General features: G+C 42.7%; 1 protein-coding gene across 1 annotated transcript in view; it reads right to left on the bottom strand.

The window, feature by feature from the left end:
• The window catches only part of prss59 (serine protease 59, putative), a 135885-nt gene that overhangs the window by 20052 nt on the left and 91014 nt on the right, over positions 1-24819 (bottom strand). The window contains exons 9-11 of the mRNA XM_070884081.1: positions 13969-14170; positions 7956-8046; positions 3020-3216 (exon numbers count right to left, since the gene is read on the bottom strand). Of these exons, the coding sequence (XP_070740182.1) occupies positions 3020-3216; positions 7956-8046; positions 13969-14170 (490 nt within the window). The remainder of the gene's footprint in view (positions 1-3019; positions 3217-7955; positions 8047-13968; positions 14171-24819) is intronic.

The raw sequence follows: 24819 nt of genomic DNA, 5'->3' as shown, positions 1-24819 counted from the left end.
GTTACATCCTCAAGGAACTCCAGCAAATTTGTCAAACATGACTTACCCTTTATAAATCCATGCTGACTCTGCCTGACGGAATTTTGCTTTTCCAAATGTCCTGCTTTAATAATGGACTCCAACATTTTCCCAACCACAGATGTTAGACTAACTGGTCTATAGTTCCCTGCTTATTTTCTGCCTCCTTTTTTAAATAGGGGCGTTACGTTTGCAGTTTTCCAATCTGCTGGGACCTCCCCAGAATCCAGGGAATTTTGGTAAATTACAACCAATGCATCCACTATCCCTGCTGCTACTTCTCTTAAGACTCTAGGTTGCAAGCCATCAGTTCCAGGGGATTTATCTGCCTTTAGTCCCATTATCATACTGAATATCACCTTATTAGTGATTGTGATTGTGTTAAGTTCCTCCCCCCATAGCCCCTCGACTATCCACTGTCTGAATATTGTTAGTGTCCTCTACCGTAAAGACTGATACAAAATATTTGTTCAGAGTTTCTGCCATCTCCATGTTCCCCATTACTAATTCCCTGGTCATGTCTTCTAAGGGACCAACATTTATTTTAGCCACTCTTTACCTTTTTATATATCTATAGAAACTCTTGTTATCTGTTTTTATATTTTGTGCGAGTTTACTTTCATAGTCTATCTTCCCTTTCTTAATCATTTTTTTAATCGGTCTTTGCTGGCTTTTTAAAGCTTCCCAGTCTTCTGTCCTCCCACTAGCTCTGGCCACTTTGTATGCCCTTGTTTTTAATTGGATAGTTAGCCACGGATGGCTATCTTTTTTCTTACACCCTTTCCTCCTCACTGGAATATATTTTTCTTGAGAGTTTTGAAATATCTCCTTAAATGTACACCACTGTTCATCAACCGTCCTACACTTTAATCTATTTTCCCAGTCCACTTTACCCAACTCTGCCCTCATACCTTCATAGTTTCCTTATTTAAGCTTAGTACGCTGGTTAGAGATCCAATTTTCTCACCCTCATCTGAATTTGAAATTCAATCATACTATGATCACTCATTCCAAGGGGATCCTTTACTAGGAGATTGTTTATTAATCCTGTCTCATTACACAGGGCCTAAGATAGCCTGCCCCTTGGTTGGTTCTGTTACATAGGAACCCGTTCCTTACGCACTCTATGAACAAGGCTACCCTGGCCAATTTGATTTGGCCAATCAATATGGAGATTAAAATCACCCATGATTATTGCTGTTCCCTTTTTACAAGCCCCCACTATTTCCTGGTTTATGCTCTGACCCAATAGAGTTGCTACTGTTAGGGGGCCTATAGACTACGCCCTCCAATGACTTTTTCCCCTTATTGTTCTTCATCTCCACCCAAACTGTTTCAACACCCTTATCATTTGAACCAATATCATTTCTTACTATTGCAGTGATTCCATCCTTTATCAATAGAGCTACCCCACCTCCTTTTCCTTTCTGTCTGTCCTTCCGGATTGTCAAATACCCCTGAATATTTAATTCCCAGTCCTGGTCACCTTGCAACCACGTCTCTGTAATGGCTATCAGATCGTACCCATTTGTCTCAATTTGTGCCGTCAACTCATCTATTTTGTTACAAATGCTACGTGCATTTAGACAAAGTGCCTCTAAGCATTTCCTAATCAAAGATATCAAGAGGCAGCATTTGACTGTGACAGCTGGTGAGGGTATGCATTGCAGTTCTGCAATCTGAAGGAAGTTGATGATTGTAGAGTTGAATCTTCAGCAAAAGAATAAATAGAAAAAAAAGAAAGACTTGCACTTGTATAGCTCCTTTCACTACCTCAGGATATTCCAAAGCACTTTATAACCACTAATACTCTTGAAATATAAATGCAATCACTGTTGCATTATAGGAAATGCGGCAGTAAATTTGCGCACAGCAAGCATAGAAATGAAATAATTGACCAGATCATCTGTTTTAGGTTAATTGTTCAGGGATAATTGTTGGTCAGGACACCAGGAGAACTCCCCTGCTCGAGTCGTGCCATGGGATCTTTTATGCCCAACCAAGAGGACAAACTGAGCCTTGGTGAAATGAAGTCACCTCTGACAATGCCACACTCCCTCAATATTGCACTGAAGTGTCATCTTAGATTATTGTTGGGTAATGAGTGGAAGAATTAATGATATGAAGAAGGAACAGAATGGGGAGAGGACAGAGCCTTATGGAAGCCGAGGTGATGGAAAATATCAAAAAATAAGTTGTATCGTGCCCTCCACATACTCAAAATTATTGTTACAATCTGTCCACTACTAAATGATACCCCAGATTTCATAAAAGTACCCAATGAGGTAAAGTTTCCGCTTTGGATGCAATCGGGCAATTGGGTACAAATTACGTTTGAAATTGCGTCGGTTAAGTTACAGGTCAAGTTTCCTCTAAAATGCATTTGTATGATCACAAATGTAAAATCTTCCATGAACCAATGCAAGCCGGCAATGTAATAGAATGCAACGTTTCTTCTACATTAAAAAAAATTCCTTTATGTATTTAAGAATGGTAACCTGGTGCAGTTTTATCAATACAGCTGAAAATAGGTCTATCACCAAAATAAGCATTCTTTTATAATTATTCTCTTTAATCAGAGTGTCTAGTCTAAAAAAAACTATACTAAATCATTGACTAGTTTCATTGGTGTACACTACTCAGTTTCTTAGTAAATTAAATATTTTTCAATATAAAAAACTTTAAAAAGTGCCTGTGCCCCGAAGGAAATGAGTTCAATTTGAAGACCCTCCATGAAGGGCCGCAAACTGGTGCAATTGGCAGAAACTCGCATCCTCATTATTTCGATCTGCTTTGTGGGCAGGGCCATCTTTAGGCAAAATGATTTTTAAACCAGTGTTAAAGATCGCAGAAACTGGATTTACGCTGGACACAACTTACGCTTGAGTTTACCTGACCTTTTGCGTTGGTTTGGCTGACTTTACGCAGAATGCGGTGATAAAACTACAGCAAACTAGCGGAAACTCTAGACCAATATGCTTTATATCAACAATTTCATTACCTTGAATGTAAATAGCTTTATGATTTTTGGTAACACCCAGTATATGCCAGGGATCCATTGAGCCATTGGGGAAGATTATCCGACTTCCTTTGATGTTAATGCCTCCATAATTTTCATTGGTGTGTTGTACAGCATCAGCAACTACAGTGTCATTAAACGCTGGACCAAATAAATCCATGCATTGCTGAAGTTTGTAGCTATAACAGAAGAGAGAGAGAAAAAACTAACATGTATTTGTAAAATTGTCTGTCTTATAAAACCAAAAGATCAATAATGATAACTTTTCACAAGACTATACAACTTCATAAATAACAAAGATTTAAAATAGCAGGTCACCAATTCAATTGTGTAGGCAATAGAGTGGGCATTTTACCACTGAAATATTGTATAAACAAATATAAGAAGAAACATGTTATTTATTTAGATTATTGTGTCTCACGCACATCAACTTTTATAAGACATCTTTAAAGTGAAAGAGATCTGTTAACACACTGATTTATAATTGGTTGATTTTGAATTTCTGAAATGGATTTAAATGGGTAATTTTTGATAGAATTTACAATACATGATAAAACATGTGAAACATTCTTGAGCAGACTGTGCTTAATGTGCATAAATGATTGTTTAATGGTTAAAATGTTTATTTTTCTTGCCATCAGTAAGATAAAGTGAATAAAAAAGGAAGACTTGCCGTTATATAGCGCCTTTCATTACCTCAGGACGCCCCAAAGTGTCTTTCAGCCAATGAAGTACTTTTGAAGTGTAGTCACTGTTATAATTTAAGAAATGAGGTAGCCAATTTGCACACAACAAGCTCTCACAAACCATCATCATAGGCGGTCCCTCGAACCGAGGATGACTTGCTTCCACAAGAGTTCACAGATGTTTCAATGAAGGACCCGATGTTCCAGTCCTGAACTCCAGTTGAAAGGGTGGAAGATGCCTGTTCGTGGATTTTTTTAATGTGTGGTGACCGTTGCACATCAACGACCACACGGGCTTGACAGAGCTATGCCTTTATCCAGTGGCAAGGGTTAACCAGGACCAGCTCTGCTGCACGGACCTAGTGCCTACACATATAGCAGTGTGGGTTGGCCCGTGCTGCCCCTGGACCCTCACCTCTTCTGGTCCCCGTACCCTAATTCACTGCACCTCCGCTATGATTTCTCGCCGCTTCTCCGCCACAAACATTCGCCACACCTCCGCCACGATCCCTCATCGCTCCTCCGCCACAAAAACACTCGCAGCGAATGTCTTCACTCAGAGGGTTGTGAATCTTTGGAATGCTTTTCCCCAGAGGCTATGGATCGTTGAGTATATTCAAGGCTGAGATATATCTTTGGAATCTAGCGGATTTAAGGGATGGGGAGATCAGGCGGGAAAATGGTGCAGGCTCAAGGGGCCATATGACCCACTCCTGCTTCTAATTCTTATGTTTTTATGTTCTCACAAATCGATCAATCTCAGTTTTGACATTTTCAGTTCACCCACAGCATCTACAACTTTTTGGGGGCAAGAGTTCCAGATTTCCACTTCCCTTTGTATGAAGAAGTGCTTCCTGACATCACCCATGAACAGCCTAGCTCTAATTTTAAGGTTATGCCCCCTTGTTCTCGACTGCACCCCCACCTCCCCCCACCCCACCACCACCAGAGGAAATAGTTTCTCTCTCTACCCTATCGAATCCTTTAATCATCTTAAAAATCTCAATTAGATCACTCCTTAATCTTCTATTCTCATACATCTTATTTCATTCAGGACAACAGTGGAACTTCATTATATTTATCCAGGAAGCTCGCTGGCTGACTCCCAACAGTTCTGTGGGCCAGGACATCAGAAAGGGGAAAGAATTACCTAACTTCCCAGCGAGGGAGGGAGGGTAGAAGGCAGCTGTTGCACTGTGAGTGGCCTAGCCAGTCACGTTGATGTTCACAAAACTCAATAAAACCCCAGCCAGTTGGGTCACGGTCATCCACGGTGAGGTATGCAGTTGTGAGCCTAGTGGATGAACTGGTAATGTGTAGGGTGATTGTTAATCCTTTGTTAATAAACCAACTAGTCCTTAAAAGCAATGTGTTGCTATGAATTCTTAAGCAAAGAACCCACAAAGCAAATACATTACATTAGCCAAGGAGTCAAGAGGCAATGGGATCCTGACTGCACTGATCCCTTTCAGGGCCAGCTTTGTGCAGTGCCATGACTGCTCAAAGTGTGGCGGGAGATCCCACAAACAGCAATGAGATAAATGACTAAATCTATTTTAGTGATGTTGGTTGAAGGAAAAATATTGGCCAGGACATTGGGAGAACTCCTCTGCTCTTCTTGTCATGAGATCCTTTGCATCCACCTGAGAGGGCAGACAGGGCCTCTGTTTAATATCTCATCTGAAAGATGGCACCTCTGACACTCCCTCAGTACTGCAGTGTCAACCTAGATTATGTGCTCAAGTCCCTGGAGTGGGACTTGAACCCACAACCTTCTGACTCAGGGTGCTACTAACTGAGCCATGGCCGATACCTAAATGGCATATGTTTTATGCTTTCCTCAGGCCCTGATTGTTAATGCTGATTTCCACTTGTTTTCTGCCCATTTTTACATTCCAGCATATACTAATGAGATTCTCAAGAAATTTCAGTGTGAATTCCTGCCAGAAAAATCAGCATATAACAGTTGTAAATGTCGGCGTAACTTGGCATGCCAATTTTCAGCAAAACAAACCCTGAAGATCGCTAATGAAGAACTTCTGCTGCATTCCACAGATGCAGAGTCACATTGAAAAATGAGCAGTTAGTGCCAACCTTGAATAAATAAGTTTAATGAGGGAGAAACTTTTCCAAGTATCACCATAAAAGCAAAACAAGTGAATTGAATAGAGAAAATTCCTACCTGAGAGCATTGGAGGTGTGTCCATTGGTGGATATATTGCAGTGGGGTAGGAGGGGGAAGAGACAAACTCACAGCAATACGACCCCAGGCAACAGATTTACCATGGCAGTCAGTACCTGGCCACAGTGGCGGAGGAGTTAATGAGGAGGCTCAGGCTTGTCAAGGAGGCAATGACTGAGGTGTACTACCTGGTCCATGAAGACCTACAGGGATAATCAATCATCTGTACTGCATTACAATGGCAGTGAAGGTCACCACTGTCCTCAACTTTTATGCTGTGGAGACTAACCAAGCATTCGCAGCAGACATCTCAGGAGTCAGTATATTTTTGCAGTGTTAGTGCTTTATGTGTTTTGCTGCTGTGTTTGGTCCTTGTGTATTGTGAATGTTTCCCACTATTAGAAGTTCCCCCAGTTGAGAGAATATTGTTGATAGATGGTAGTACAGCCAACTGCAGAGCTGGCAGAAGATATAGAAGGCCTGATATCTGCATCAGCATCAGTGACAAGGTTCTTTGGTTGTAAAGTTGCTGTGGCCTCAGTACTCTTAGAGCTGGTGCCTACAGCTACTAACCAGGTGTATGCAATGGCACAGAACTGCTGCTGACATGACAGCCAACTGCCTGCTCCTACAGTAATCCATGCAGGGCAATAGGCAAGACCATTTCTTCACAAATCTACAGGAACATAGAACAGGGGCCACCTCTGAACTTTTTAATTCTCTCGTGGTTGTCTACAGACATTCTCTAAGCTGATAGTTGCAATAGAAGCATTCAAATGAGGGATACCTCTACTCACTATGCTTACATATATTGAGGTCTGTATAGTAGATGCCATTGGAGTTGCCATGCAATCAATACCAGAGTACAATGTAATTCGTGCTCCATGACATTCTTGTGGGAGATGGCAGTGCATATCTTGGTGTTGGTATCTTCACACAAACAAGCCCACTTTAAATTCCATGTGAAAAGAGGTAAGTGACTCCTCAATAGAGTATTGATTATCGACCGGCCGTGTTTGAAAACAGTCCCACTATGATCTGTGTTCATACGCAGCTAAGCAAACCAGGTCACCATTCTGTACCACTTGGCCCTTCATCAACCACTGCCACTGTTACCCTTCCTTCATCAGTCTTAGTACCTCACACATGCTTTCTTATCAACAATATCTAGATCTTCCACACTGTGTGTAACTGGCGCTGGTGCCTGTTTCAAGTGAGGGTGGTGATGATGATTTATACTCAGAATTGTGGTGCTCTTTAGGCATGGCTGGTGATCCGTTGGGTTCTCCTTGTTCTGTGAAGAGAGTAGATGGTACATTTTGAATACATAGAAACACATCCATTTGGGTACTGCATTGTAATTACATGGCCAATGTAATTTTCAGAACCATGCTATTTTCACTTCTAATACCTTATTTGCTACATTTTTGCTGACATTTCTCTAGAGTCAGTACAATGTTTTCGGCATTCATCAGTTACAGTTGTAACTTTCCCACATGTCATTAATTTACAGTCATATTTGTGCCTTACCTTTATATTCTTCTTTAAATCCTTTTACCTTCTTCTGGATCTCCTGTCAGTTCCTCCATAAGATGCAGACGATGTTGACACCATCTGCCACATATTGTCACAATTTGCGGTTTCTTTGCAAAGTAGGAGATATGTCTCCTTCACTAATACTGTGCTTGCTTCACTCCTTTAATGCGCTTACCATTACTTACAGAGGATCATCGGTAAATTATTTTTTTCACAGTTGGGGTTTAGACATTTCATCACCAGTTGTGTGCGCCACGGCTAGATTATCAAACTCCTGAAAATTTATCGTGGTTAAATGGCATGTTACTTGTTTAAGAAGTGTGAACAGATCACTATTGCTGGTGCGGCACCATTTTCTGCTTCTTTTTATTTGCCACAAACAAAATCAGATTCTTACAAGCAACACATTTCTGCAATTTTGTTACACTTTAAATGTACATTTGCTCAGGAATATTGTGAATTAGCATTCAACAATAAATTATCAATAGAAACAGTCATCTAGAATTCAACTTACCTGAGAGGAAAACCACTAAAAGGCTGCAGCTTTGAGTCACTGGATTGATAATAGCCAAATTCTGTACATGACTGATAGGCCCACTGCCTACCTGGAATGGGAGAAAAATGCAGTTGAAAATGCATAAACATATGAAAATACATTTGTGGCTTAGTGGGTAAATGCACAAGCTAGAGTAATACTAAGCCAAATATCTCAGGTTTAACTCCCAGTCTGTGGTGAGCCAGCCAGAGCATCAGTTGAAATGCTACAATTGACCTCAGTGCTTGTGAGAATCCAATGAAGCCTCCTTCAAAGTACACATGTCGACATTTTTATAACGATTGTATCAAGCTCGACTGAACATCCTTCCAACACAAACTGCCTAGGCATGCATATGAAGAATAACCACTCAGGCAACTAATGGCCATGGAACTGAATCCCAGCATGAGATGGTACCTTCAAGAAAGAAAGGGAGAATATTGGAGGGACAAAAGAAAAGAAAAAAATAGTGGGTACCACCAGTGTTGGTATGGTTCAGCTTCACAATCTTTTCAGAAACTTTTTAATATTGACATGTAAATGTGAGAATGAGATAGGAAGCATAAGGCAGACATTTTGAGCACTAGGCTCCTGACTGCAGTTCAGGCACACCTACACAATGCACCATTTCTGAAACACTAGCTTCATTCATATCATGCAAATTCTCAGGTTGGTCAGACATTCCTGTTCTAAATACACTTAAAAATGAATCTCATAACTCAGGAACTGCACACATCAAATTGAAACATGTAAAATAAAATGTGAGAACTAGTTAAACACTGTACTGCTGGATTTTTATTTTATTTTGTGTTATCTAGTTTTACAGAATTAAATTGAAAAGAGGGATTTAGATTATAAAGGCAAAATATTGCTCTAAAGACCTTAATATAATTTATTACTTTTTAAAATGATCAACCTTAATATTATTTTGAGAAGGCTCTTTTTAATGTTTCCACTAAATAATGAGAGCTGACGATATATTTTCAAAGTGGCTGGTGACAATTATGTTGAATCCAATGGGAAATAAATTATCAATAGAAATAGTCATTAACCCAGTGTGGTTCAGCTTCGAGCACATGCATTAATTAGCATCCCGTGTACAGTTATTCACTCAGTGACCCTTACAGTAATAGTTCCCTTGCTGACTTCATCAACTCTAGCTGTTTAACATTTAAAAAAAAACATATTAATGTCAAAGTCAGACCACTGGGAAACGCTCATTCCCCATAGGAAAGAAGGTTTCTTTTTAAAATCCAAAAAAATTTATATTTAGAATCCCACAATATACACAAGGTATTTCATTCCTCTGTCATGCACTTTCAAAAATAAACTTTTAGATCCAGTCTAAAAACAGAACTCATGAGATAATGAAATAAATTCATCAAATAAAATCTGCTTTTAAGGTGTAACAAAATAATTACAAATGAGAAAAATACCGAATGGTCAATGACAAAAGTATAACCCATGAATTACCAGGTTCTGTCCCTTACCCAACATTAGATAAGCACCCAATATCATGACTGCAACATTACACCAAGCAACTACAGCATACATGGTGCAAAATATGGGAGCGATGTGCTATCTGTACAGGAGATAGCTACCTTAATGTGGCTGCTGTAGTCACAGAGGCCAGGCAAATGCATATAATTTTCTCCACAATTGACACAGCTTACAATGCTGTTAAAATCAGTTCTCCTGTTATGGTGTCTATCGAACTTATTCAACATATAAGCTGGCTTGCACATAACTGAAGATGGCCAGATATGGCTGATTGGTCAGCTTTTCACCAATCAGAAGGTTTCAAAAAGTGAGCAGCCTTCTGAAAAAGGGTTTTCTTTCACAATAAAATTGAACAGCACAAGTACATGGGGCTAGATTTTACACGTTCGTACAGATCACCCAAAAATGGGCATTATTTCCGGCGTGGGCGGTAAAAATGGGTTTTCAGATCGCTGGCTGGTCGCCCATTTTCAAAGCCCCTAGTCTCCATTTTAAAAATTGGACGTTACCGCGAACGATATGAAATGGGCATTAGCGTTAAATCTCTCTGACCTTCTGTCGTAAAGTGTTGCCGTCCTTAGCAATGGCATGGTAACGTACGATTCCCGCGATTCAGGGGGTCAGGGGTCATCATTACATGCGCAGAAGAGGAGACAGAGAGAGAGGGAGCAGAGAGGGACTGAAAGCGTGTGTGGGTGTGGTGTGTGCTTGTTTGGCTGTTGTGGAAGGCATGAGGGAGATTCACCAACAGCAAAAAGCCTACTATATACCAAGAACATAGTTGGCACCGAGTTCTTGTCCAACAAATAATACATAATATGGAAGGGATGGAGGAGGCCCTGGAGCTGTTAGCCAGGAAAACTGGTGGCAGAGGGCTCCCAGTGGTCGCGGAGCGCGGCACTGCACCCCAAAGTGCCGCACCCCCATTACCAACGACACATGAGAGCCAGCAGCAACATCTTGCTGCTGGCTCAGAGTACGTTCCCACCTTGGGACCATCCTCTCCCATATCCGTCCAAGCAGCGGTTCTGCCGTCACCGCGCCCCCACCACCCCCCACCCAATGAAGCATTGCCTGAGGAGCTCCTCGTCCAGGTGGCTTGGAGTCAGGAGTGGAAGGGGAAAGGTTAGAGGTGGGGAGGAGGGGAGGAGAAGCGGGGGGCGGGGTGGCAGGGGGGAGGTGGGGAAGGAAAGTGAGTTGCATGGCCAAAGGTCTTGTCTGGGGCATATTTTTAGGTTACTGCTGCTGTTTTGGTGGGAGGGTCGGGGCAAGGGGTAAGGGGGCTACCTTGTTGGTTTGCATTTGTGTTCTGTGTTGCTGGAAATGGGGACCATTGTAATGATGTAAATGTGGTAAACTTGTTGTGGGCTGGGGCGGGGGTGGGGTGCGGTGGTATTTACAGATATACTTATGATTTCAGATAAATGGTCAGATTAAATGTTTTTTATTTAACATAACCTTATTGTGCATTGGCTCAGTTAGCTGCACCGTTACACACTGGTGATTCCTTAACATGAAAGGATATAATTACACTTAACTTGAATCAACTTAAACGTTAACTGTCACCAAGTTGATGCCCACTATTGATGTATGACCTGAACACCCAGCAATGTGTCAGCTTTGTAAATACCACCAATGTTCTTTCAAGCAAAGTGCTCATTAATGAACTCCTGACATAAGAGTCTTGCAGCTATGATGTCACCACGGGCCCTTTCCTGTGGCCTACAGGGGGGCTTGGGCATGGCTTCAGCGTCAGCTGATTATCTGGCCCGATGTCAGCGTCCACCTTCTCGTCCTCCTCTTTATCTCTCTCCTGAGGTGAACAGTCAGACCCTTCTGGCAATTATTGTCCTCTTCTGATATCCAAGTTATGCAGCATACAGCACACCACCACGAATTGAGCTACCTGCTCAGGGTGGTATTGGTGCTCGCCTCCTGAGTGGTCTAGGAATCTAAAGTGCTGCTTAAGCACTCCAATGGTTTTCTGGATGATATTGTGAGTGGCTCTGTGGCTCTCGTATCGCTTCTCGGCTTCAGTGTGGGTGTCATCAGGGGGGTCATCAGCCAGGTGGCGAGGCCATATGCTTTGTCACCAAGCATCCAGCATTGACCTTGTGGTTGATTGGTAAACAAGTCAGATATGGTGCTCTCACGCAGGATGTGAGCATCATGGATGCTGCCCGGAAATTTAGCATTCACTGCCATAATAATTTGCTGGTGGTCAACAACGAGTTGCACATTCAGGGAGTGGAATCACTTGCGGTTCCTGAAAACCTCTGCATCCTGAAAAGGTGCCCACATGGCGATGTTCGTACAGTCTATTGCTCCCTGCACCTTGGGGAAGTTAGCAATTCGATAGAATCCTAAAACCCTCTCAGTCCGAACCTCCCTGGCCATAGGGAAGCTGATAAAGTCCATCCTGCATACGTACAGGGCTTCAGTCACCTGTATAATGCAACAATGTGTGGCATGCTGAGATATATCGCAAATGTCGCCAGCAGAGGTCTGAAAGGAACCCGACGCATAGATCGACAATGCTGCGGTGACCTTGACCTCGACGGACAGTGCAGTCCTGATGGTGCTGGCAGGCTGCAGATCTCCCCTTATGAGCTGGTATATCTCACTGATAACCTCTTTGTGGAAGCACAGTCTCCTAAGGCAGGTGGTGTTGCACAAGTTGTGGTAAGACCGCTTCTCCCTGTACTTGCGGAGGGTGTAACATCTGGTCCTCCTCATCAGTCTGTCACATCTTACATTGGGCACATGATATTGTCGAATGTACCTTCTGCCATCTCGAGTCTGCAGCATGTGGTGGTCATCAAGAGAGGGTGAGAAATGACAGGCCCCATTCCAATAGCTATCCGTTTTCCACCGATTGTTCACAAAGAATGAATGTCCCCACTAAGACAGCTAGTAAATTCCAATCCTCCATAGTATGAAAAGATGTTTGTTCAGATGTTCACATCACCTCCAAACTCCTCCAGAGTTCATCCAAACTCCCCCGAGGTTGAAGCAGAGCAGCCTTTTAAATGATGCGACCTGCGATTTAGAACATGGCGTCCATACCGCTGTGAGTAGTTCCGATTAGTTCAACTTTTTCTGGGCGTTTTTTTCGGCGATTGATATTGTCGGCGAGATGTGTGCGAGGTGCCAAAAGCAAGGATGGGCAATATACTGGGCGTTAGTTTCGGCAAATGTGATCTTTACGACAAAAAACAGTGGGCGGTCGGTATTATTAAATCTCTGCATTAATTACATGCCGAAAGTAATGCTGGGCGATATTATGGGCGTTGGGTTCGCCCATTCTGATGATTCTGCCCCAAAAAAGTGGGCGGGCATTATTATTTTTCCCCGGCGAACATGGCGAAAGTAACGCTCGGTGATAAGTGTCCGAAAAATGGGCGTCAGTTTCCATTTTGTGGCTAAGTGGGTGATATCTGGGCGTTACACCTCAATTCAGCATTTCAGATGTTAAGAGGGTGTTATGCATGCCAAAATAATGGAAAATCTAGCCCATGGTCTTGTGTCTGATACAGGGTTATTAAATAGATGGCTTTGATCACCCATGCAGACCAGCAACTGGTTTTTGCAGACTTTGCCCAGCATTAGGAAAGATCTGGCAGATAGAAATGAAGTCAGCAATCATGGAGGAGAAATTTGGTTAGATAGCACCCCTCGCGAGGCGCTACAGGGTTTGCAGCCACGAGCGCCGACATTCACGCTGCTCGGCAAATTCAGCGTGCCAGTACCAGTGGCGCTGAGGAGCATCGCCCGGGAGCATCGCGCCGGTGTGCAACACTCCTGGTATCGACACGGAAGCAAAATTTGGATTGTGCTGCACCCGTAGCACCCCGTAGTGACACCTACAGAGAAAGCTGTCATGCAGAACTGTACCGGGGCCCTAAGGAAGTGAATGAGGTAACTATGATTCATATGTTATTTTATTTGCAATTTAACTTTATTTGGGGTGAGCAATGTATAGGGAATGCTTTTTGTGTTTTTAGTTCCAGTTATTTTTGTTGCAGGGAGGCCTCTCCGAGGTCACTATGAAGCCGGCTCTTTAGCATGGAATATTCAGTTGCGCACCCAGCCTAGTGACCTAAGAGAAGTGTGGAACGCTTCCCTGAGTGCTCCACTCCATTCTCAGGGCGCAAAAACTGAATTGAACCAAATTTTTGCCCCAGGACTTTCAAATAACTGTATTTCTGTGTCTGCAGAATCCATCCCATAATACAAAATTATGGATTCTACAGCATTGTGGTCCCGTAAATGTAATATTAACATAACCAAGGCCACAGCATTGCACTTTAACTGGTGCAATTATTACAACAGTAAGACTTAGATTAAATAAACAACAAACTCCTTCAGGATCCCAATAAAAATGGGCCAATGAAGTGTAAAATTATTCCATCCTCCCACTATTTTTGAATTCCAAAACACAATAAAACAGATCTCGATAAAAGCAGTTTTTAAATACTGATTGCTTTCCTACTTCCATCTGCTGCTGGTGCAGCCCAGGAGGTGTTCAACATATCAGATACAAACTTGCTGTAACTTGCATCTAGACATTTCTCTTCATACGTCTTCAGTAGGAGCTGTGAAACCTTAGTATATCTGTCATAGGGTATGCCCAGTGATGAATTCTGCATTATACCACAGAGCACGTCAACGGTGATGTTGGTACCTTTTGGGTCCTGTTTACAAAACATCCAGATAAAACATTATAGACATTTAAAGGAAAATGCAAGAAAAATAGATTAAATGATGACAATTACCTATTTCTTTCTTCTCCCTCCACCCATGATGTTCTATAGGAAAGAGAAGGCTCAGAGGTGACATAATAGAGGTCGTTAAAATTCTGAAGGTATTTGATAGGGTAGGGAAGATGTTTTCACTTGAGGGGAAGTCCAAAACTAGGGGCCATAAATATAAGGTTGTCACTGATAAATCCATTAAGGAATTCAGGAGAAACTTGTTTATCCAGAGAGTGTGGAACTTGCTATCACATGGAGTAGTTGAGGAGAATAGCATAGATGCATTTAAACGGAAGCTAGATAGGCACATTAGGGAGAAAGGAATAGAAGGATATGCTGATATGGTTAGATGAAGTAGAGTGGAGGAGGCGCGTGTCGTACATAATCTCCAGCTTGGACCAGTTGTGCCAAATGGCCTGTTTCAGTGCTGTAAATTCTATGTAATTAAGATTGAGTCTCTCACTTTTCCACACCTCTGCCACTATTCACAAAGCAGCCAAAGTATTCTATCATGATATGCACATACTCAAGACATCTTATTAGATTACCACTAACATCCCCTTCTTTCTAGCAGGACAAGCTGGCACACAATACCCAGGAGCAGGCGAAGACAGGAGGAGGGCGAATATACAAGAGAATAAGAACATAAGAACATAAGAAATAGGACCAGGAGTATGCCATTTGGCCCCTCGAGCCTGCTCCACCATTCAAAAAGATCATGGCTGATCTGATCCTGGCCTCAACTCCACTTCCCCACCTGCTTCCCATAACCTTTGACTCCATTATCATTCAAAAATCTGTCTATCTCCATCTTAAATATATTCAAGGACCCAGCCTCCATAGCTCTCTGGGGTAGATAATTCCAAAGCTTCACGACTCTCTGAGAGAAGAAATTCCTCCTCATTTCTGTTTTAAATGGGCGACCCCTTAATATGAAACTATGCCCCCTAGTTCTAGATTCCACCAAGAGGGGAAACATCTTCTCTGCATCGACCCTGTCAAGCCCCCTCAGAACCTTATATGTTTCAATAAGATCACCTCTAATTCTTCTAAACTCCAATGCGTATATGCCCAACCTACTCAATCTTTCTTCATACGACAACCCCTTCTTCCCTGGAATCAACTCTTGAACCTTTTCTGAACTGCCTTCAATGCAAGTATATCCTTCCTTAAATAAGGACACCAAAACTGTATGCAGTACTCCAGATGTGGTAATACCAATACCCTGTACAGTTGGAGCAGGACTTCCCTACTTTTATACTCCATCCCCCTTCCAATAAAGGCCAACATTCCATTTGCCTTCATGATTACTTGCTTTACCTGCATGCTAACTTTTTGCGTTCCACGTGCAAGGACTCCCAGATCCCTCTGTACTGCAGCATTTTGTAATCGCTCTCCATTTAAATAATTTGCTTTTTTATTTTTCCTACCAAAGTGGATAACCTCACATTTTCCCACATTATAGGCCATCTGCCAAATTTTTGCCCACTCACTGAGCCTACCGAAATCCCTTTGTAGATTATTTGCGTCTTCCTCACAACTTGCTTTCCCACCTATCTTTGTATCATCAGCAAATTTGGCTACATTAAAAACATAGAAACATAGAAAATAGGTGCAGGAGTAGGCCATTCAGCCCTTCGAGCCTGCACCACTATTCAATAAGATCATGGCTGATCATTCCCTCAGTACCCTCTCTCCATACCCCTTGATCCCTTTAGCCGTAAGGGCCATATCTAACTCCTTCTTGAATATATCCAATGAACTGACATCAACAACTCTTTGCGGTAGGGAATTCTACAGGTTAACAACTCTCTGAGTGAAGAAGTTTCTCCTCATCTCAGTCCTAAATGGTCTACCCATTATCCTAAGACTGTGTCCCCTGGTTCTGCACTTCCCCATCATCGGGAACATTCTTCCCGCATCTAACCTGTCCAGTCCCGTCAGAATCTTGTAAGTTTTTATGAGATCCCCTCTCATCCTTCTAAACTCCAGTGTATAAAGGCCCAGTTAACCAGTCTCTCCTCATATGTCAGTCCTGCCATTCCGGGAATCAGTCTGGTGAACCTTCGCTGCACTCCCTCAATATTAAGAATATCCTTCCTCAGATTAGGAGACCAAAACTGAACACAATATTCCAGGTGACCTCCTCACAGCTCACACCGCCACCCAATTTAGTGTCATCTGCAAACTTGGAGATATTACACTCAATTCCTTCATCTAAATCATTAATGTATATTGTAAAGAGCTGGGGTCCCAGCACTGAGCCCTGCGGCACTTCACTAGTCACTGCCTACCATTCTGAAAATGACTCATTTATCCCGACTCACTGCTTCCTGTCTGCCAACCAGTTCTCTATCCATGTCAATACATTACCCCCAATACCATGTGCTTTGATTTTGCACATCAATCTCTTGTGTGGGACCTTGTCAAAAGTCTTTTGAAAGTCCAAATACACTACATCCACTGATTCTCCCATGTCCACTCTACTAGTTACATCCTCCAAAAATTCTAGAAGATTTGTCAAGCATGATTTCCCTTTCATAAATCCATGCTGACTTGGAGTGATCCTGTCAATGCTTTCTAAATACGCTGCTATTTCATCTTTAATAATTGATTCCAACAAATTTCCCCACTCCTGATGTCAGGCTAACCAGTCTATAATTACCCGTTTTCTCTCTCCCTCCTTTTTTAAACAGTGGTGTTACATTAGCTACCCTCCAGTCCAAAGGAACTGATCCAGAGTCGATAGACTGTTGGAAAATGATCACCAATGCATCCACTATTTCTATGGCCACTTCCTTAACTACTCTGGGATGCAGACTATCAGACCCCGGGGATTTATCGGCCTTCAATCCCATCAATTTCCCTAACACAATTTCCCGCTTTATAAGGATAGCCTTCAGTTCCTCCTTCTCACTAGACCCTCGGACCCCTAGTATTTCCTGAAGGTTATTTGTGTCTTCCTTTGTGAAAACAGAACCAAAGTATTTGTTTAACTGGTCCGCCATTTCTTTGTTCCCCATTATAAATTCACCTGAATCTGATTGCAAGGGACCTACGTTTGTTTTCACTAATCTTTTTCTCTTCACATATCTATAGAAGCTTTTGCAGTCAGTTTTTATGTTCCCAGCAAGCTTCCTCTCATACTCTATTTTCCCCCTCCTAATTAAACCTTTGTCCTCCTCTGCTGTATTACAAAATTCTCCCAGTCCTCAGCTTTGCTGCTTTTTCTGACCAAATTATATGTCTCTTCCTTGGATTTAACACTATCCTTAATTTCCCTTGTTAGCCACGGTTGAGCCACCTTCCCCATTTCATTTTTACTCCAGACAGGGATGTACAATTGTTGAAGTTCATCCATGTGATCTTTAAATGTTTGCCATTGCCTATCCACCGTCAACCCTTTACGTATCATTCACCAGTCTATTCTAGCCAATTCACGTCTCATACCATCGAAGTTACCTTTCCTTAAGTTCAGGACCCTAGTCTCTGAATTAACTGTGTCACTCTCCATCTTAATAAAGAATTCTACCACATTATGGTCACTCTTCCCCAAGGGGCCTCGCATAACAAGATTGTTAATTAGTCCTTTCTCATCACTCATCACTCAGTCTAGGATGGCCAGCCCTCTAGTTGGTTCCTCAACATATTGGTCTAGAAAACCATCCCTAATACACTCCAGGAAATCCTCCTCCACCGCATTGCTACCAGTTTAGTTAGCCCAGTCAATATGTAGATTAAAGTCGCCCATGATAACTGCTGTACCTTTATTGCACGCATCCCTAATTTCTTTTTTGATGCTGTCCCCATCCTCATTACTACTGTTTGGTGGTCTGTACACAACTCCCACTAGCGTTTTCTGCCCTCGGTCCCTTCATCCAAGGCATTAATATAAAGAGTAATTAATTGAGGCTCCAGTACTGACCCTGTGGCATCCCACTTGTTACAGTTTGCTGACCTGAAAGTCATCCATTTATCCCAAATCTCTGTTTTCTGTTAGTTAGCTAATCCTCTATCCACATTAATATATTACCCCCAACCCCATGAGCTCTTATCTCATGCAGTAACCTTTTGTGTGGCACCTTATCGAATGCTTTCTGGAAATCCAAAAACTCAACATTAACTGGTTGCCCTTTATCCACCCTGCTCGTTACTTCCTCAAAGAACTCCAGCAAATTTGTCAAACATGATTTCCCTTTCATAAAACCATGCTGACTCTACTTGACTGCATTATGGTTTACTAAATGTCCTGCTACTACTTCCTGAATGGTGGACTCCAGCATTTTCATAATGACAGATGTTAGGCTAACTGGTCTATAGTTTCCTGCTGTCTTTCTTCCTCCTTTCTTAAATAGGGGTGTTACATTTGCTGTTTTCCAGTCCGCTGGGACCTCTCCAGAATTCAGGGAATTTTGGTAGATTACAACCAATGCATTCACTATCACTTCTTTTAAGACCCTAGGATGTAGGCCATCACGTCCAGGGGACTTGTTCCCTTTTAGTCCCATTAGTTTGCCTAGTACCTTATCTCCAGTGATAGTGATTGTTTTAAGTCCTCGCCTCTCCCCACAATAGCTCCATGATTATCAATTATTGGGATGTTTTTAGTGTCCTCTACTGTGAAGACCGATACAAAATATTTGTTCAAAGTCTCTGCCATTTCCCATTTTCCCATTATTAATTCTCCAGTCCCATCCTCTAAGGGATCAACGTTACTTTAGCTACTCACTTTCTTTTTATATAACTATCGAAGCTCTTACTGTCTGTTTTTATATTTCTTGCTAGTTTGCTCTCATATGCTATCTTCTCTGTCTTACCCTTTAATATATTTTCCAAGTCCACTTTAATCAACTCTGCTTTCATACCTTTGTAATAACCTTTATTTAAGATCAGGGGCTAGATTTTCCACTTTTGTGCTTATCGCCCAAAAATGGGCGTTATTTCCGGTGTGAGCGGTAAAAAAGGGTTTTCAGATCGCCGGCTTCTCGCCCATTCTCAAAACACCTAGTTTCCATTGTTGAAAACGGGCATTACCGCGAGCGATATGAAATGGGCGGTAGCATTAAATCTCGCTGATCTTCTGCCGTAAAATGTCGCCGTCCTTAGCAACGGCATGGCAACGCTCAATTCCCGCGATTCAAGAGGTCAAGGTTCATCATGACATGCGCAGAAGAGGAGACAGAGAGAGAGGGAGCTCAGAGGGACTGAAGGCGTGTGTGGCTGTCGTGTGTGCTTGTTTGCCTGTTGTGGGAGGCACGAGGGAGATTCAGCATCAGCAAAAAGCCTACTAAGCACCAAGAATATAGTTGGCACCGAGTTTTTGTCCAACAAATAAGATATAACATGGAAGAGATGATGGAGACCCTGGAGCTGGTAGCCAGGAACACTGGTGGCAGAGGACTCCCGGAGCACGGCACTGCACCTCAAGGTGCCGCACCCCTATTGCCAACCACACATGAGAGCCAGCAGCAACATCTTGCTTCTGGCTTGGAGTACGTTCCCACCTTGGGACCGTCCTCTCCCATCCAAGCAGCTCACCCTCTTGTCCCCCCCACCCCCCCAATGAAGCATCGCCTGAGGAGCTCCTCAGCCAGGCGGCTTGGAGTCAGGAGAGGAAGGGGTAGAGGTGGGGAGGAGAAGCGGGGGGGAAGGTTTTTTTTTACAGAAATACTGATGATTTCAGACAAATGTTCGGTTTAAATGTTTTTTATTTAAAAAAACCTTATTGCGCATTGGCTCAGATAGCTGCACCATTACACGCTGGTGATTCCTTAACATCAAAGGGTATAATCACACTTAACTTCAATCAACTTAAACTTTAACTGTTACCAAGGTGATGCCCAGCATTGATGTATGACCTGCACACCCAGCAGTGTGTCAGCCTTGTAAATAACACCAACGTTCTTTCAGGCAAAGCGATCATTGATGAGTTCCTGACTTAAGGCTCTTGCAGCTATGATGCCACCACGGGTCCTTTCATGCGGTCTACAGAGGGGCGGGGGCATGGCTTCAGCATCAGCCTGCTTGTGTGGGCCGATGTCAGCGTCCGCCTCTTCGTCCTCCTCTTCCTGTCTCTGGTGAGGTGGACTGTCAGATTCATCAGGCAATTTTTGTCCCCTCCTGATAGCCAAGTTGTGCAGCATGGAGCACACCACCACAAATTGAGCTACCTGCTCAGGGTGGTATTGGAACTTGCCTCCTGAGTGGTCCAGGCATCTAAAGCACTGCTTAAGCACTCCAATTGTTTTCTCCACGATATTGCAAGTGACTCTCAGCTTTGGTGTGGGTGTGGCGCAGGGGGGGGGTCATCAGCCAGATGGCGAGGCCATATCCTTTGTCACCAAGCATCCAGCATTGACCTTGTGGTTCATTGTTAAACAAGTCAGATACAGTGCTCACACGCAGGATGGGAGCATCATGGATGCTGCCTGGAAATTGAGCATTCACTGCCATAATAATTTGCTGGTGGTCGACAATGAGTTGGACATTCAAGGAGTGGAATCCCTTGTTGTTCTTGAAAACCTTTGCATCCTGAAAAGGTGTCCGCATCGCGATCTGCGTACAGTCTATTGCTTCCTGCAGCTTGGGGAAGTTTGCAATTCTGGAGAATCCTAGAGCCCTCTCACTCTGTGTTTCCCTGATCATCGGGAAGCTGATCAAATCCCTCCTGCCTGTGTACAGGGCTTCAGTGACCTGTCTAATGCAGCAATGTGTGGCATGCTGAGAAAGTCCACAAATGTCGCTAGTTGTGGCCTGAAAAGAACCCGACGTGTAGAACGACAGTGCCGTGGTGACTTTGACCTCGACAGACAGTGCAGATCTCCCCTTATGAGCTGGCATACCTCAGTGATAACCTCTTTGTGGAAGCGCAGTCTCCGAAGGCAGGTGGTGTCGGGCAAGTCGAGGTCAGACTGCTTCTCCCTGTACTTGCAGGGGGTGTAACATCTGCTCCTCCTCATCAGTCTGGCACATCTTACATTGGGCACATAATGCTGTGGAGCGTACCTTCGGCGATTCCGAGTCTGCTGCGTGTAATTGGTCTCCAAGAGAGGGTGAGAAAGGACAGGCCCCATTGCAGTAGCTCTGTGTTTTCCACCGTTTGGTCACCAACAATGAATGTCCCGACAAAGACACCCATTCAATTCCTATCGGTCACAGTATGGTCAAGATGTTTGTACAGATGCTCACATCAACTCCAACAACCTCCAGAGTGCATCCGACCTCCCCCGAGGTTGATGCACAGCAGCTTTTTAAAAGTTGTGACATGTAACGTAGAACATGGCTTCCATAACGCTGTGATTAGTTTCAGTCAGTTCCACTGTTTCTGGGCGTTTCTTTGGGCAAGCAATATTGTAGGAGACATGTGTGCGAGGTCGTGAAAGTGACGCTGGGCGATCTCATGGCCACTTGTTTCGGTAAATATGCTCTTTACGACCAAAAAAACTGGGCGGGCGGTATTATTGAATCTCGTGTTAAATCAGCACGGAAATTAACATATTATGGGCATTGATTTCGCCCATTCTGATGATTCCGCCCCAAAAAAGTGAGCGGGCGGTATTATTTTTTCTTGGCGTCACGCACATGGGGAAAGTAACGCTCAGCGATAAGTTTCCGAAAAAGGTCTGTCAATTTCCATTTTGTGGCTAAATGGGCGATATATGGGCATTATACAACATTTCAGGAGTAAAATGGGTATTAAGTGGGCGTTAAGCATGCAAAAAAAGTGGAAAATCTAGCCCCAGGACACTAGTTGGAGACCTAGCTTTCTCACCCTCGAACTGAATTTGAAATTCTACCATGCTATGATCACTCTTCCCAAGAGGATCCTTCACTACAAGATCATTAATTAATCCAGACTCGTTGCACATTACCAGATCTAAAATAGTCTGCTCCCTTATTAGAGTAAATATTAGAGTAAACTAGCAAGAGACATAAAAACAGATTGTAAAAGCTTTTATAAATATGTAAAAAGAAAGAGATAAGTGAACATAAGAACATAAGAAATAGGAGCAGGAGTAGGCCATCTGGCCCCTCGAGCCGGCTCCACCATTCATTAATTCATGGCTGATCTGATCTTGGCTTCAACTACACTTCCCTGCCCGCTCCCCATAAATCTTGACTCCTTTATCGTTCAGAAATCTGTCTATCTCCACCTTAAATATATTCAATGACCTAACCTCCACAGCTCTCTGGGGTAGAGAATTCCACAGATTCACAACCCTCTGAGAGAAGAAATTCTTTTTCATTTCCGTTATAAATGGGTGACCACTTATTCTGAAACTATGCTCTCTAGTTCTAGATTACCCCACAAGGGGAAACATCCTCTCTGCATCTACCCTGTCAAGCCCCCTCAAAATCTTATACGTTTCAATAAGATCACCTCTCAGTCTTCAAAACTCCAATGAGTATAGGCCCAACTTGCTTAACCTTTCTTCATATGACAAGCCCTTCATCTCAGGAATCAATCTTGTGAACCTTCTCTTTACTGCCTCCAGTGCAAGAATATCCCTCCTTAAATAAGGAGACCAAAACTGTACGCAGTACTCCAGGTGTGGTCTCACCAATACCCTGTACACTTGTAGGAGGACTTCCCTACTTTTATACTCCACCCCCTTGCAATAAAGACCAACATTCCATTTGCCTTCCTAACCACTTGCTGTACCTGCATACTAACTTTTTGTGTTTCATGTGCAAGGATCCCCAGACTCTCTTTTGTAATCTTTCCCCATTTAAATAATAATTTTCTTTTTATTTTTCCTACCAAAGTGGATAAGCTCACATTTTCCCACATTATACTCCATCTGCCAAATGTTTGCCCACTCACTTAACCTGTCTATATCCCTTTGCATATTTTTTGTGTCCTCCTCACAACTTGCTTTTCCACCCATCTTTGCACCATCAGCAAATTTGGCCACATTACGCTCGGTCCCTTCATCCAAATCTTTAATATAGATTGCAAGTAGTTGTGGCCCCAGCACTGATCCCTCTGGCACCCTATTAGTTACAGTTTGCCAACCTGAAAATGACCCATTTATCCTGACCCTCTGCTTTCTGTTAGTTAGCCAATCTATCCATGCTAATATATTACCTCCAACTCCCTAAGCTCTTACCTTACGCAGCAACCTTTTATGTGTCATCTTATTGAATGTCTTCTGGAAATCCAAATAGATGACATCTACTGGTTCCCCTTTATCCATCCTGCTCGTTACATCCTCCAGCAAATTTGTCAAACATGATTTCCCTTTTGTAAAACCATGCTGACTCTGCTTGAACGCATTATGATTTTCTAAACGTCCTGCTACTACTTCCTTAATGACGGACTCCTGCACTTTCCCAATGACAGATGTTAGGCTAACTGGTCTATAGTTTCCTGCTTTCTGTCTCTCTTAGAGGCAGAGGCAGGAGAAGTTTTAATGGGGAATTTTAATGGGGAATAAGGAAATGGCAGAGACATTAAATGAATGCTTTGTATCTGTCTCCACAGTAGAAGACACAAACAACATTCTGGAAATAATGGGGAACCAAGGGTCTAGCGAGAATGAGGACCTTAAAGTAATTAGTATAATAAAGAAATAGTACAGGAAAAATTAATGAGACTAAAAGTCGACAAATCCCCATGACCCAATGCCTTACAGCCTAAGGTTTTAAAAGAAGTGGCCACAGAGATAGTGGATGCATTAGTTTTGATGTTCCAGAATTTCCTAGATTCTAGAACGGTCCCCACGATTGGAAGGTAGCAACCATAACCCCAATATTTAAAAAAGAAGGGAGAGAGGAAACAGGGAACTATTGACCAGTTAGCCTGACATCAGTAGTAGGAACAATGCTAGAATCTATTATTAGGGATGTGGTAACAGGGCACTCAGAAAATCATAATATGATTGGGCAAAGTCAACAAGGATTTATGAAAGGGAAATCGTGTTTGACAAATCTGTTCAAGTTTTTTGAGTTTTTAACTAGCAAGGTAGATAAGGGGTAACCAGTAGATGTAATGTATTTGAATTTTTAAAAAGCATTCAATAAGCTGCCACGTGAGAGGTTATTACACAAAATGAGAGCTCATGGGATTGGGGGTAATATATTAGTATGGATTGAGGATTGATTAACAGACAGAAAACAGAGTAGGAATAAATGGGTCATTTTCCGGTTGGCGGATTGTAACTAGTGGGGTATCGCAAGGGTCATTGCTTGGGCCTCAGCTATTTACAATATTAATGACTTAGATGAGAGGACCGAGTGTAATGCATTCAAGTTTGCTGACGATACAAAGTTAGGTGGGAAAGTAAGTTGTGAGGAGGATGCAAAGAGACTGCAAAGGGACAGGTTGACTGAGTGGGCCAGAACATGGCAAATGGAATATAACGTGGAGACGTGTAAAGTTATCCACTTTGGTAGGAAAAATAGAAAAGCAGAATATTTTTAAATGATGAGAGACTGGGAAATGTTGGTATTCAGAGGGACCTGGGTGTTCTTGTACATGAATCACAGAAAGTTAACATGCAGATATAGCAAGCAATTCGGAAAGCAAATGTATGTTAGCCATTATTACAAAGGGATTGGAGTATAAGAGTGAAGAGGGTCAAAATTGC

This window comes from Pristiophorus japonicus, chromosome 6 (genome assembly GCF_044704955.1).
Source record: "Pristiophorus japonicus isolate sPriJap1 chromosome 6, sPriJap1.hap1, whole genome shotgun sequence".
Taxonomy (NCBI): domain Eukaryota; kingdom Metazoa; phylum Chordata; class Chondrichthyes; family Pristiophoridae; genus Pristiophorus; species Pristiophorus japonicus.
The sequence above is the reverse complement of the archived record's forward strand: the minus strand, read 5'-3'. Positions and strand labels throughout refer to the sequence as shown.